At 31.5% G+C, this 16421-nt stretch overlaps 1 protein-coding gene across 1 annotated transcript; it reads right to left on the bottom strand.

The window, feature by feature from the left end:
* Positions 1–6227: 6227 nt before the first annotated feature.
* On the bottom strand, positions 6228–7462 carry LOC132065380 (zinc finger protein ZAT5). The gene has a single exon (XM_059458760.1). The coding sequence runs from the start codon at positions 7349–7351 to the stop codon at positions 6377–6379; it is 975 nt and encodes a 324-aa protein (XP_059314743.1). The 5' UTR covers positions 7352–7462; the 3' UTR covers positions 6228–6376.
* Positions 7463–16421: the final 8959 nt, after the last annotated feature.

Below are 16421 nucleotides of genomic sequence, written 5' to 3'. Positions count from 1 at the left end.
CTTTTGAGCACGACTAAATTCAAAGTCATGCGAAGCAGTATTATAGGCGACTTCATTTACAAGATTTGAATGAGAAATCTGATTAAGGACGAAGGAGTACTACTTAGTGCTCTACTATAACTAGGGCCGGAGCTAGAAGGTTACATACTGGTTCTCCCAAATTCAGTAGCTTTAGTTCAAACTTTATATTCGTATTAATAAATCCACTAAATATGAGTAGAAATTAAATTCAGTACATAATTACTAACCATTGGTGTTGCTATCTTGAAATTTAGAACCTATAAAGTCCAAATTTGAACCTGTCTCTCTGAGTCCACAACCTTTGTAGATACAATTTTTAAAAAAGTTATATCAACTAACTAGTAATTGTTTTTTTCACATTATCAATATATTTAACGTGATAGGAAGTACTAGTTTCACTAACTGTGGATAGTTATCTTTCCTTACTTTTAAGGTTCTAATTGTACAATCACCATAATCTCTATTGTACAATTTTAAATTAAGATAAACTTTGAGAAAAAAAGATAGAAATAACATTAAGTAAGCATAAATTATTAAATTTGTCCTAAATAATCATCTGAATTTAATTACCTCATTTGGGTCATTATGATCAAAATAGTGTGGCCAAAAGAACTTTTAGTTTTTTTTACTCAATCAGTGTTAACCTTTTTCTGAAGACATTAGAAAAAAGTAAACAGGAAAAAGAAATTGAAAGTCGTGGACATGATTTTTTCAGTGCAATACTGGGAGTGATTGGAGGATTTAAGTAAATTAAGTAACCAGCTGTTAAGTGGAGAAGCATGCCACCTCACCAATGTAATTTTTTGTTGTTTTGTCCAGATGATGTTCCCAATGAATTCAATTTGCACACACATGCCATGACAACTATGTCCCTTCGTTGTCTCTTCTTATGGTTTTAACATATAGTAGTATATGTACTCGCGCAGATATCAAAGAAAATTAATCATACGAAAATGTTTATAACTAAAGAAATAGGGAAGACAAAAAGGCCCATGAAAGAGTTCTGGTTTAGTTATAGCGAGTTTGCTCGTTATATACGTTGGAGCTTTTATGTTCATCACAGTATTTAAGTACATACTTGACACTCATTGTATATGGTTCAAACAAAAACAACAAAATTTATTGTGATTGAGCATTGCAAGATGATGTTCCCAATGAGCTCAATTTGCACACACATGCCATGGCAACTATGTTCCTTCATTGTCATTTGTCTCTTCTTATGGTTATATATATATATATATACTACTAAGATGGTATTATTTATGTGACATTGTGGGATAAAATAATAAAATGACACATTCGTTTTTTTTTTTTCAAAAGCTTTTCTCTCAAATTGTTTTAATAAAGATTATGTTAAATTGAAAATAAAAATTTGTCCATCTATTATCCTGATTTATTTGGTTTAACCGAAAGGCATGTTTCATATATTCCATTCTGAGTTCAATTAACCAAATATCTACCAATAAAAATTTATATTAATCACTATATTGTAATCTTGTACAATCTCGACACCCTTAAGGTTCAGGTAACTGCAACTTTCATGACTTTGTCATTAATTAAGTTATACAACTAAAATTGTATACTATTACTTTAATTTAGAGTAAACGTATTAGACTTAGTCTTCAATAATAGATAGTTAATTACGTGTTTGAACTGTAGTAGAGTTAATTACTTGTAAAAGAGATAAGCTATACTACCAAGCTTCATTGACTTTGGAATGTTTATTTCTTGATAGTGCAGCAAAATGATTTATATTCTTTGTTCCCTTTGTTTATTGCTCGAGTTGCTGAGTGGTCTATAGGAAGAATCTATGAAAGTGTCTTTTTATTTTTTTATTTTATTTATTTATATATATATACACTACAGGGTTTCTTCTTGCTTCGACATTTAATCGAATTATACATTATTGAACTAAGAATGTGGTCTAGCCGTTAAATAAAGTGGGTGACAATCACGAAACATCATAATTCAAATTCTAACAAAACAAAAATACTAAATAACTTTTTCATCTGCATAAATTTGGCGGACAAACTTACTTCAGATCTGTGCTGGCGGAAGGTACATACCTAACAGGTACCTGATGAAACAGATGAACTACACTACTAAAAGAATACAAAATTCCATTGAAAATGGGTTTGTCGGGGACGTCTTCGACGGATTTCATGTCAAAAATTCCATAGTTTTGATAAGGTTCCGGCGAAAATGCCTGTCTGGCATTTACGTTTTTTAGTAATGGTGTACAAAAGGAAGCTGGTCCATACCCCCTTATTATAACAAAGATATACTCCATGTATTACAATTTATGTGGCATAATAATCATTTTAGTTTGTCAAAAAATAAAAAAGCAATAATATCTTTTTATATTTAGAAATAATTTACTTTTCAATTTTTATTTAATTTTATCATTAATAAGATGATCTATAACCATATAAATATATTTAACTTGTTTGAAGACAGTGCCACGTAATAATTCAATTGATTTAACTCTAGCAAGAGAGAACATTAGGCAATTATTTTGACACAAAGTAGTCCCCCACTACATGTGCACATCTAAATGAATCCTCTCATATTTGGCTTTCCCACTCTCTTCCACACACATACACACACGTTGTATTTGGACATGTCAAGCAATATACGAACGTATCCACATGCTAAAATTACAAGTAATCGTACACCTAAACGTGCACATAACAAACAAGTTAACGTTAGTGATTCAAGTGACTTAATGACACCAAACTCTCACACCCCCACCTAGAAAAAAAAAAAAAAGAAAAAGAAAAAAGAACCCTTTGGGTGCTCGAAAGAAATATTAGCTAGTTAATCTCCATCTTGTACTAGTCTCGAGTCAATTAGAGTAGAGGATTATGACACGATAGCATACATATATACTATATATGTATAACAATAACAACATACCCAGTATAATCTCACAAGTGGGGTCAGGGAGGGTAGTATGTATACGCTTGGGAAGGTAGATACTAGGAGGCTACTTTTACTCATAACAAGACGAAGAAAGGCATTAGCAACAAGCAAAAACAATAGCAAGATAATAGGCTAAGTGAGGCTAAAGAAACAACATGTAGTAATAGAAATCCAAAAATAAGAAAATACAAGAACAATGCTAATTATATACGTATGTATGATTGAAAACGGTTTAAAAGTAGGGATTCTTACACTGTATAGCTGCCACCCAAAATAAAGGCCGGTAAATATTTAATATACGTATGATATACATAATTAGCATATAATTTATATACATAATTAGCATATAATTTATTTACATTCCGACCGACCAAATCTTAACTCACCCTTAAAAACATATACTTATACCTAAGTCAACGCCAATTTTTTTGATAAAAAATATATTTTACACTCATAATTCGCTGATTAAAATCTCCGAATTTGAGTGAAAGTAATGTCCTTTTTAAGTATTGTAAGCATGTGCACCAACATTATTTGGATGTTGATAATTTTGTGTATCAGTTTAGATTAAGAACCCATGTTATAAAGTGTGCAAGTGAGATTAACTTAAAAAGGAAGTCCTATGTCCACGCAACACTAGAAAAGAAGCCTTAATGTAAAAGTAGATTCTAGATTGAAGGAGTGTAACCTAATCAGAGAAAAGAGTCTAAGTCATACATCGCCATAAGTAATTTTTTTTGTATTACTAGTTCACTCAAAGAATATTTATAAGCAAACTTTTTAAAAATATAAGATTTGTAATATTGAAAATTAAATAAATTACATGCTACAAAAAATAGGGGCGGAGCTGTCGGTTACGGGTTTGGTCGAACCTAATAACTCTATTCAAACTCTTTATTTATCTTAAAAATTCAATGAATATGTACAAATTATCAATTTAGAAATCAACAACTTAAAATGATTAAAATGCAGAAATCACAAGTTTCAAATCTTGGTTCCGCCAACAAATAAAAATAATATATATGCAAATATAAACTTATCTTACAGTAACGATATAAATAACTTAAAACACAAAAAGAGAAAAAGATGGGGTTGTAGTGTGGTATAAAAGTTTAGACCTCATATCCAACTGCTCGTGACGTGTGATTTGCAGTGCCTATTTAAGGTATAGACATAGTAAAGCTCACAGCTGAAATAAAATGTAGTAGTAATTAGTTGAGAAACTTGAAAAGTAAGGGTTGGTCAGTTTAACAATTAGGTGTGATGGGTGGGCTGATAGCTACTAGCTCTATCTATTCTAGTGAGAGCCATCCCAACTTTTAGGTATCACAAAATAACAAATTTTTTTTTTGAAAGATTATACTACTATTTTCTTAATTATAGCACAGCAAGAGAGATGGTATAATCGTGATCTTATTATATGTATATATTAATAATGTCATAGTCTCCATGTGTGCGCACGCTCATCCTACAAGTTCTATATTTGTGCAGTGCGCGCCCTAATGCGCAACAGACCTGCACAAGGAGTTCAGTCGAACTCATAGAACTGATTCTAGATCCACCTCTAAAGGGCTGGTCACTTGAGATGAACACACATACAGATGCACAATATATGATACGGATTCGCTAGAACTCGGTAGCTCTTGTTCAAATTTTACAAATGTGTCGAACAATTCACATATATATATAAAATAATATGCGACCTAGTAGCATAAATGGGTAGCGGGTCGGTGGCAAGTGAGGGGTTGCGGTCAACAGAGCCGGACAGAGGCGGATCTAGGATTTAAACTCTAGGGGTTCAATCTTTTAAATTTTTTAGCATTGAACCATTATATTTCTAAAGTTATGGGTTCATATCTACTATTTATTGTAATATTAGTACATTTTACACATAAATTTATGCCCCGTATCGAAAATTTGGGGTTCAAATTGAACCCCTAGTTACAGTGCTCCATTCGCCTCTGGGGCCGGATATATATACTACCAAATATCCATAAATATTTGACTTTGAACCCATGCATTATTGTAATATATGTTAATTTAAAGTCGTTATATGGATCAATAAATTTCAAATTTTAAATTTCCTTTGAACGGTCAGAATCCATAAACTTCAAAACATGAATCCGTCTCTGTACGAAACACATGCACTACTATATATATGAGTAGTGTGAGTTTTAGATCAACTCATGATGCGACTACAATTGCCTAGTAGAAGAGACGAATCTCTACCATATAGTGATAGTAGTACTGCAGTAGAAGAAGACACAAAGTTAAGTAAGTTAAAGATAAGTAGTCGGTTTTAAGTGAAGGAAAAATGGACAAGAAAAGTGTATATTACAGGTAGATACACATGGTTTTGGCTGTTACCAGCCCATCCATCTTTCCTATCCATTTATTCTTTGTCATTTAATGTAACAGCCCCTCTTATTTTTTTTTTATCCTTTTTCTAGTAATAATCAAGAATAAATAAATAAATAATTAAATACAAAGAGAAAGAACCTAATCCACAGACTTTTGGTTGTGGTGCTGGTGATGCCAAACCGTAGCTAACAAAGCCATAAAGCAATCCGATACACTTCCATCCCCAAAACACTCCATGCTTCTTGCTTTTGCCTATATACCACAACCTAGCTTCTACTTGCATTAGACATTTGAAACACGTTGATCCAAGTAATCTAAATTCACGCTCGATAAAATCTCCAAAGGAGTAAAGTGCTCTGAATCTATTGTTATTGCGTTACACATAGCTATCAGAGACATCAATAATTTGAAGTTAATCATTCTGAAGTTACCACCAAACTCATAACTTGTTTTAATTCTTTGGATTCGAAATTAAATATTTAACATATTTAAAGAATTTTCCAACACAAATACATAGCTTTATCAACCAAGTGGTGGAAAAGCCACATAGGCTCGGAAATGTCAGTTGAACACCCTTCGCTATAAAATTCTAGTGTATATATTTATATATGTCAAATATTAGTTTTATATATATATATATATATATATACACACACACACATTAATTCTTAAACACGGTAATAAAATTTCTTATTTCGCCGCTGCACAAAAAAAAAAATTCTAATTATAGAGGGGTGGAAGAAAAAGACTTATGACAAAAGTTAAAAAAAGGATACATCATCACTCCCTTTTCGTGAATGGAAGGCAACCATGAACACTAACCACTTACTCACTCAAAGTATTGAATTTCAAAGAAAGTAACGACCAAAAATATCGGTGAACACAAGTATATACTCTACTAAAGAAAAGATTTAGAGAAAGAATTTGTGTATATTTATGAAATAATCCTAAAAATTTATTACTATCACAAATTTGTGACAAATTAATTCACATAAATTGATCAATAAGTGTAAAAAACAAGAACTGAAAAACTAAAAAAAGAAAAAAAATGAATCTCTTCTCTTTTAAATTATTAGTAATAGCAATCCACCAAAGGAGCAGTGGCGAAGACAAGACTTTGTTCAAATTTGTGATCATCTTCTGGTGGCGCTGGCAAATTAAGGTCAAGAGACAAAATATTTCTTGTAGACTTTTCATCATGGGATAAAGATGATTCTGAAACATTGCTTGTTGTCTCAAGATGCGTAGAATTCATCGAAATCTTAGTGTTTGTAGTAGGAGTTGTCGTCGTAGGTGGTCTGTGTCTTCTCATATGACCACCTAAAGCTTGCCCTGATGAAAACTTCGCCCCACAAATTAAACACTCGTGGATTTTGGTTTTGCTGCTGTTGTTGGGGGCTATCTGATTTGAAAGAGATGCATTAATTTTATTGAGTCGCCCTTGTTCTTGATCGTTCACTAGATGATGATGATCATCATGTAAATCATCATCAGCAGCAGCAACAGCGCTAGCAGTGTCAGTGGCAGTTGCACTGACAGTGACAGATTTTTTCTCATCCACTATGGTTTTGGGCCTTTTATGACTTGCTCTATGGCCACCAAGTGCTTGAAATGAAGGGAAAGTTCTGTTACAAGTTTTGCACTCATAGACATAAAAACCAGCTTTTCCAGTTGTACTAGTGGTCATTTCTGCAAATTTCCTGCTGCTGATTTTCTCCTTTTTAACTTCACTTACAACTTGTACTTTCTTGCTACATCCGCTTTGTGCTAATAGAATTAAGCAATTGGCCATATCTTCATCTTCCTCTGTGCTAGTTGTTGATATTTGAGTAGTAGAAGTGGTTGGTGAATATTGAATTGTTGAATTATTGTAAAAATCACCTCTACCACCACCACCACCAGCGTCATCGCTCCCTCCAGCGGTCGATGAGCTAGTAGTAGTGACCGTCATCCCCGCTATATTAAGAGGGGACGACGGCCTAGATCGCTTAGTGCGCTTTCCTTTGAAAGCGCACAAGCGATCGGGGAAATTTTGACAAACTTCCATGACTACAAAAACAAGAAAAGAAGGTAAGCAAGTGACAAAGTGAAGAAGAAGAAGAGTGATGAAAGAATATAAAGAGAGAGAGAGAGAGGGGAAGAGTGATATTATAGCTAGTGGCTTTTGTTATGTATATATATTTTTTTTAGTGAATGGTAAGGACATGGTTGGAGAGAGTCAAATTTATATTCCACCCAACTGTTAACTAAGTGAATGAACAACTCTTATTATTTTTTCTTTCCATTTATGTTATTTTTACACTAAGAAAAGTGTCTTTAAGTAAATAGTAGAAGTCTACTTTGGCACTTTGTCACTCCCTTTAACTACACTTAGCCTATAGCTTAGTATGACAAGTAACTTTTCTTGATTTTATGGGAAATTCATTGCGTTTTTCAATTGATTGCTATGTCGTGTAAAATTAAGATACATAAGTATTGTAATAAATTTCACATTAAGCATTAATTGGTGAAATACAATGTATATATATCTCCTTTTATTTACTAAGTTATTTATGAAGGGGTAATGTATATAGCTTTAGACATCGCATGGTAAAAGCTTCTTTATGAGTATTGGAAAATTTAATGTATTTATTTGGAATATTTTGACTAAGTAGTAAGGTGAAATGAATGAGTGTTACGAAGGCCAAAGGGAGTGTTTTAACTGAAAACAAAATAAAGTAGAAAGTATGTTAGCATTTTACATATAGGAGTCTAGTTGGTAACTTGATGGTAACGTTTTGAAGTTTGGTTTCACACTCTCTTTTATTTTTCTTTCTCTAATTTGTTGGTTAGTTATTGTTAAATTTTAATTAGAGTTAAGTGATTTGCCGGCAAAACTCACGAATAATAAACACTCCAAGCAAATAAAGCAAAGGGGGATTGCACGTTAAAGGCATGCTCCACCTCACTCACTCCATCACTTCTTAGACTCAAAGAAACAAACTATTATTCTTAATTATTACTATTCCCTCATCCCAATTTAGGTGATACACTTCAACTGGACATAAAATTTAAAAAAGCAAAAAAAAAAACTTTTGAAATCTATGGTCTAAAACCTGCAATAGATATCCGTGTGACTTTGAATCATTTCAGTAAACGTAAAATAGAAATTTAAAATTAACTTGTTTCTAATATTAAAAACCACTATTAAAAAATAGGAATTAACAACAGGCGAATTTTGTAGCTAAATAGTAAATCAATCACTAATCCTATTTAGCGACGAATTAACGACAAATTATCAAAAAGTTATGTTAGCTATGAGCGATTTAGCGACAGATTAGCAACAAAATTTGTAATTAATTCTAATTTTTCTTTTGTAGTGAAGTATCATTTTTCTTAGACAGACTAAAGCGAAAAATGCATCATATATATAAACTGGTATAGGAAAAAAATTTATTTCTAATAATATAAAGAGCAAGAGATGCAAGTATGAGGAAGTAAGGCAAACCACCAAGATTCGATTGGCTTTCAAGCAAACCCTTTGCTTTTTTCTATCTTAACAAACTCAACTAGTGGTCCTCCACTTTTAGGCCACACTTCAAGTATGACAAATTCAAGTACAGTTTAATTACTTCAATATTGAGCATATTTAAGAATTTAACTAGCTAGTTAGTTAGTGATAACTGTGTTTTAATTTCCGTATCATCTTTGATTCTCCGACTTTCTGTAACAGAATCTTTCATAATGAAATCAAAATTGTCAAAAAAAAAAAAAAAAAGAGCCAATCAGTTGGTGAGAGAACTTTTTTTTTTGTTTTCCCATCCGGTGCTCGATATCTATGTTGGGCTCGTAGTGGTCGCGTGCGCGAGGGCTATCCGTGGAGGAAGCGCTCCTACCATGAATTTTTAATGCTGGAGCTCAGCGAGATCAAATTTGCACCACATCATTTGGTGGTAGTTGTTGGAGAGAACATATCAACCTTACACATTTTTAACGAGATATTTTCGTCTTGAAGTTTTCTAAGTTTCAATTGCAAAATTCAAAATTAATATTTTTGAAAATGGAATTATTAATTATTGACTTAAAATGCACCGGTGATTCTTGTATTTGAATCTCCAAATTTTGTTTTCCTTATATTTAGGGTTAACTTTTATGCACTAATAGTTATTTACATCAACAAAATTCTTTACCTAGAAAATAAGACATATAATCTTCTAAAACATGTTAAATTATATTCTCGGTGTAAAAATTCATTTACATTTCATAACTTCATTTTTATTGATTTATCAACATTATCTAGCGCTGGGTGAAAGAACTTTAAATCTCCTACAAAGTGGGGAAAAAGAAAATTAAAATTAATAAATAACGTGCATTTCACTATGTAGTGAACATGTCGAGAGGAATTGTAGAATAGTGTCATTATGAGTGAGAGAGATGCACCAAAAAAAAGTATGAGGGAGGGAGAACGGTAGATTATAGAGGTACCTGTCATATTTAGTAAGTAGTATTTTTTTAAATCATATTCATATATATGTATGTGGTGCAAAATTTAGACTTGTGACTATGGATTAATGGGCGATCTCACTCTTTTCTAATGGCATGTTTGCCTCCTTTTCTTTGATCTCCGTTTGGTATGATATAAAGCTTAATTTAGTTATGGGAAAATAACACTTTTAATCCCATAAGTAATAAGTTTTTATTTTGGTCCTGATAATATCTGATTAAGCACATTCAAGTTGAACCTTTAATTAGTTGAAGTGGTGCACTTTTCACCCTTCTGCTCGTGACTCTTTCTAAGTTTACTTAATTTTCAATAGCGACACCTTTAATTGACCATATCTAATGTTAATTATTTGTTCTTACTCAATCCTGAAGGTAATACAATTTTAAAAATACTCTAAACTTAACATATTTCCTATATAACCAGCCAAAATCACAAATGTTTATTAATTAAAGGTAAACCTAGTTAGTCAGATATCATGAAGATCAAAATAAAAATTTACTAATAATTGAGGGACCAAAAGTGCTATTATCCATTTAGTTTTTATTAGTTCACACGTATAAATATATAAAGTCTCTTTAGATGAAAATTAGCGCTTTTATTAGTCCCTCAAAATTTACAATCTGATTTGGACTTGTGATGTTCCAGCACATTCAACCTTTAATAAATTGATATGTGCGCTTCTGATCCCACTAATTGTGAATCTTCATATATCCAATGAATTTTAAGTGCTAAATGATTCAATCATCAAGATTTTAATGTTAAATTTATACTGCTACACTGTTTTTGAAAATAAAATAGTTCGAAAATAGTTTAGCTATTACATATTTCCAACATAAACTAAAGGACCAAATAACATACTATATTTTAGTATTGAATGTTAAAATGTGCTTAGCTAACAATTTCACGGACTAAAATCAGAATCTATCAAAAACTGAAAGACCAAAGGTGCAATTTTAATCTCATCCTATCTTCTATTTCAACTACTAATAATTAGGGGGTTGAACCAAGACAAATCAACATCGGAGCTTCATTTTAACCGCTTATATGTAGTAGAAAATTCTGAATTTGACGCTGAATAACCATAATTACAAAAAATGTACAATTTTCTCTTTTTGCATTGTTAGCGAATATGAATTTAATTTTTTTCTTTTATATAAAGATTGAATACCTCTTAGAAGTGGTATCTACGTATCCTATAGAACATTGTCCTTATGTGTGTATTATTATGTGTTGCTCCATTTATTTTCTATCTTGATATTTTGCTGCCTGCATTGACTATGTTCTTTTTTGAGCCAAGGGCCTATTGGAAATGTCTCTCTACCCCAAAAAGGTTGAGGTAAGGTCTGCGTATCACTTTTTGGGGTTACACTAGGTTGTTGTTGTTGTTGTTGTTATATAAAGAGTGAATGCCATTAGGAAAAAATATTATATCCTTCCTTAGCATATGATACATATAATTTAAAAAGAAAATTAAAGAGGGGTTGGAATAGTAGGGGAGACGATGCTTGATTTATGGGGAATAGCAATAAGTCATCTCCACGATGAAATATGAGGAGGAAAAAGTCATGAAAACGAATCAAAATGATTAAAAAGAATATGCCTAGGAGATCATTTGATCCAAATTTGTGTAGTATATTGTTGGGTTTCAAGCATCTCTTTACATGCCATTTTATTCTTTTAATTAACCATCAGTATGTTGTCTATTTCTTTATTCCTACGCCAATTGTGACCTTGTTATTTCAATTTTAATCTAATATTTACAAGAAAATAAACCAATGAGATTTGTAATTAACAAAAATGGAAGTCAACTCTTTGAAAGGTAATATATTTGGGATGATAGAAATAGCACATAACAACACAACGATTTTTTGGAACTTTTATACAAGCACCACAACCATGCCTTATGCCAAAACTAGCTATTTACATATTCAAAAAATGCAAATAAAATACAAAATAGTATGACCCGGAATACATGTTGGGCCTGGATAATTAAACACAAGCACCCGTTAAAGTGGCTTGGTGGATCTGAAGGGGCTCCAACCCCTTATCCCCACATGTGCTAGCCAAGTGTGAAGATACCCGATTTTGGGGCTACCATTTATATTATTTTCGCAATGCATAAAAATTTACAAGTCCCTTGAAATAACCTCACATGTGATATTTGAAACTAGGCTTGACAACACCAAATTAAATTTCATATTCAGACACATTGGTTGAAGTTATTCAATTCATTCTTTGCCTGAATTTGAGGCATACATAGCCGAGTCAATTTTACCTGAATTTCAGTCATCTTTTGCTTGAAGTTCAGACATTTTTAACTTCAAAACTAGGCTTGACAACACCAAATTAAGTTTCATATGACTGAAGTTTAATCATTCTTTGCTGAATTTGAAGCATGCATAGCTGAAGTCCAGTCAATTTTACCTTAATTTCAATCATCTTTAACTTTGAAGTTCAAATAATTTTTATCTGAATTTCATGCACATAGAGTCGAACTTTAGCCGTATGTGTCTAAACGAATTAAAAAGCGAAGAGAATGATAGAGAGAGGGTATATTCTAGATTATACAAACACATGAAAAGGAAGGAAAAAAAGAAAAAGTGAAGGTAAAAAGTAAGTTAAGGAGTTTCAAGAATGGGCGGCCAAAAATCATGAAAGTTGCAACTTGCAAGGTGCTGTGGGTTGCTGACGGCAGATTCTTGGCGTGGGAAATTAATGTGTGGTTAGTTGGTTATGTAAAGCATAATAATTACTCTAACGTTTGGTTTCGTCTGATACTTATTTTGGGATTCTATTTAGGGTTGTCAATAGTTTTCAAAAAATCAACTTAACTGACCGAATCGTATCGTATCGGATCGATTTTTAGGTTTTTTTTAATAAAATCAACGGTTTTTATATAAATTATAACCGTACCGAATAATTAAGTTGGTTTTTAAGTTTATAAAAATAAATCGAAAAAATACCGAATCGTATATGTGTAAAATATAGTTTATTTATTAAATTTATATATAATAAAATATTAAAATTTTCGCCTTGGGTTTGGGATGATGAAAACGACTACAAGTCGGTGACATAATTAATACCTAAAGTTCCAACGCTGCAACCTATTATACTGCTTCTATTGAAATTAAATTAGTTCTGACATCTCGAGTAGTAACTAGCTTGTAAGCTGCAAGGTATTCCAACGATCTTGGATAGAAAGGTACAAAGTATTAGATATCTTTCTTCTCGTATGATCTTAAATTTATCTTATTAGATACTTAATCTTAGTATACTTCGTTCTTGAGTCCCATTTGATTGATTTTCGCCCCCTCGTGCGATCTAAATTATACTTTTTGTCTTTGCTTAACATTGTTTACACTATTGTAAAATAGTGGGACCAATCTTTATTCTTGTCGTTTTTCATGTTTTCTTGATTCATCACCCTTTAAATAGTAAAAATATCTAGAGAGTTTTTGCCAAAGTCCTATAGAAGTATGCATGATACCGTGTCTTTTAACTTTTACTAGTGACTATAACATGATGTTCTTTTTCTTAAAAAAAAAAACCGAAAATTAACCAAACCGTACCGATACCGAAGAGAAACTGAGATGATGGGACGGTTTCGAAAAGTCTAATTTTAGTTCTATAAAATCAAATAACCGAAAAATTGATATGGTATAAATTTTATAAAATAACCGCCCAAATCGTACCATTAACACCCCTAATTCTATTTAATTCAGATTTATGCCGAGAAATTTCATTTTGAGGGTAAAGCCCTTTCAAAAACGTCTTTTTATCCAAATTTCGAGGTCGAAGCCTCTAATTAAAAATGAAAAGTACTTTGATTGACCGTTGTTTGATTTATTGGTTAGGGCAAGCAAAGGAATGAAAGATACTACCTTTGTTTTTCTTTCTCGTTGTTATATATATATATATGAATTTTCATCCGGTATTCGATTTGGGGTTTGTTAATTTGAATTCGTTTTAGGAAATCCCACTTTCGAGATAAAAAAAAAACTTCTTACTAATAAAAGCGATCCAAGACTCGAATCAGAGATCTTGAGTTAAGCTAAGAAAAATACTTATATGCATATTTAAGTCATGCATTTCAATATTATTATCTTCGCTCTTAAACATTTTCTTTCATATGGACCAGACTCATTATATCTTCTCTATATTCTTAATGAGAGCCAAACCCTCTATAGCTAGCGCAGACTTGCATATTTTTTTAGTATTTCTTAAAATTGTAGACAAGCTGACGGAATTTATTCCAAGAAAATGCTATTATATTTTTATTCGTTTATATCTTTTATACTTTGAAATTTTATAATTCCAAGAAAATGCTATGTGATTTCCTCACTCCAAACTCATAAACTCTAGCTTCTTCCAAAATACTTGAGAAAATTTCTTATGGAATTCATACATACTTAATAAAAACAATAACAAGTTATTATACGTCTTCTAATTAGTTCGTTGTGCAATGGTGTCAGTTAAATGTTGTTGTACCTTAGTTAACTATTGTTGTACCACACCCAAATCAATTTGCTAAAACGTTAGGCTATACTAGCATCCTAGAAGTAATACTAGAATGATATAATAAGCAACCTGTCGTTTCTTGAAAAGGATTTAAACGCGTATTAATCATATTTAAAAATAGTACTAATATTAACATAATTATACTACATATATGAGTGCTCCTAACTAAAGTTAATCTTAACATATTACCACATCCACATTCATCTGAATTTTGACGCGGAACATAAATTTATTTATGCGTAAAAATTCATTAAACTTATAACAAATAGTAGGTCTGGATCCATAATTCTAACTATAATGAATTCATGAATCCAACCTTAAATTTTGAACACATATATAAAGAGTTTAAATCCTGAATCTATCTTCGGCTATGATGTTTGCAAAAGCTATGGCCATTTCCTACTCAAATTTATAGATTTGCACGAACAAATAAATAAATAAGTCTAGATGTTTATTTTAAATTCAACATTTTTGACGTGGAAATCACGATGTTTAACTTAAATTCTAAATCCATCGTGAATTAAAGCAAGTATTTTCTATTACAAGTTCCAAAAAGCAAGCAAGTTAATCAAATAATAACAACCTTAACACTCTTTCTAGTCTAGTTGCGAAGTAAAGTACTTTCTTCCACTTGGATAATTGGGTTGAGTGCGAGTAAGCAATAGACATCTTCAAGAAAAGTACAAACCATTAAAAAAGGAAAAGAAAAAAAGTTGCAAGAAAAAGAAAGGGAATGCTTCAAAGAGAATTGGTTGTTTGTTGTTAAAAAGTTTATGTTTAGGCATTAACAGGAACATATTCTTTCATAAATCTGAGTTCCAAAATATAAATGAAACAAGCGTTTTCACGACCCTATCATCCTTACCAAATTCTATTTCACTTAATCTCTCTTTCATGACCTCATATCTTTCCAGCTAAGAAATGAATCTTTCTCCTATTACCTGAATCCAATTCATTTTATTCTGGAACAACAATTTTTTCTGGATAGTGTTTTTATCATTTAATTCGATCTAATATATAAGAGCTATAGTTTTAAAAACGTTTAATTATGACTTAGAAAAATGAATGATTGAGTGAAATACTTGTTACAACAACCAAGAAAGATAGCTTAAATAAACTTATACATCTTTAGGTTTTATTAATCTCACTTCCTGGGACCAATTTTCTAGAAAATTTCACCCTTAGCTTGTTTATTTTATCCCCTCTCTTTTTTTTTTTTCCTTATCTTTTTCTGGCTTCAATTTTCATTTGCAATTTTAAAGATAACCTAAAGCAAAGACTTAATCTACTACTGTTGACTAACTGGATCGATTTTATTAATATATGGTAGTACGCCATAATCAAAGTAATAATGAAATTGACATATTAGTATGGTTGGTCCATAGTTGACTAGGGAATATATTACTAACCAATCCCTACTCACAAATTTTGAAAAACTATACTTTCTACTTGGACAAATTCGAATTATCACTGCTTTCACACATATATGAATTTAAAAGCCAAGCTAAGCAAAAAATATAATGACCTTATCACCAACCATGAGCGTTATCATCATAAAAAGAAAAAAGGAAAGCAGAGAGAGATCATATGATGATGGCAGTCCTATTTTTAGAAACTCTTTTCTAGAATTGAATTTTTTAAAACTATCTGTTTATTACTCTCTAAATCAAGATTACAAGAAGAAGGCTTCATACTTTGTGATGCTATTCAGTAAACTTTTTATCTTTATTTTTCTGGATCAAATTTTAACCAAAGAAAACCATAATATTAGATGGAATATGCTCCCGAGAATTGTTCTGTCTATTACTATAGTCTACATGTATTGCTATGTTACTACTTAAAAAATATCGGTATACACAAATTTAAAATTGCCCAACATTACTTTTCAATTGTTTCTTAATCCTCTCTGTTATGATGATACCATCCTGTTACCTTTTGATGTAAAGCTCTAATCGTTGCACTGATTAGTCTTAGGTCTTACTCTATTTCCCATTACGCAAAGAGGTTCATCTCTTCATAAGTTACTATAAAATTATGCAAGTATTTCAAAGTGTTGACTAATGCATGATTCCCCATTAGGCAATTGTTGTGAAATACAAAATTAATAAATTATAAA

Source organism: Lycium ferocissimum, chromosome 7 (genome assembly GCF_029784015.1).
Source record: "Lycium ferocissimum isolate CSIRO_LF1 chromosome 7, AGI_CSIRO_Lferr_CH_V1, whole genome shotgun sequence".
In the NCBI taxonomy this organism is placed as follows: domain Eukaryota; kingdom Viridiplantae; phylum Streptophyta; class Magnoliopsida; order Solanales; family Solanaceae; genus Lycium; species Lycium ferocissimum.
Note: the sequence above shows the minus strand (reverse complement) of the source record. Positions and strands in the feature narration are given on the sequence as shown.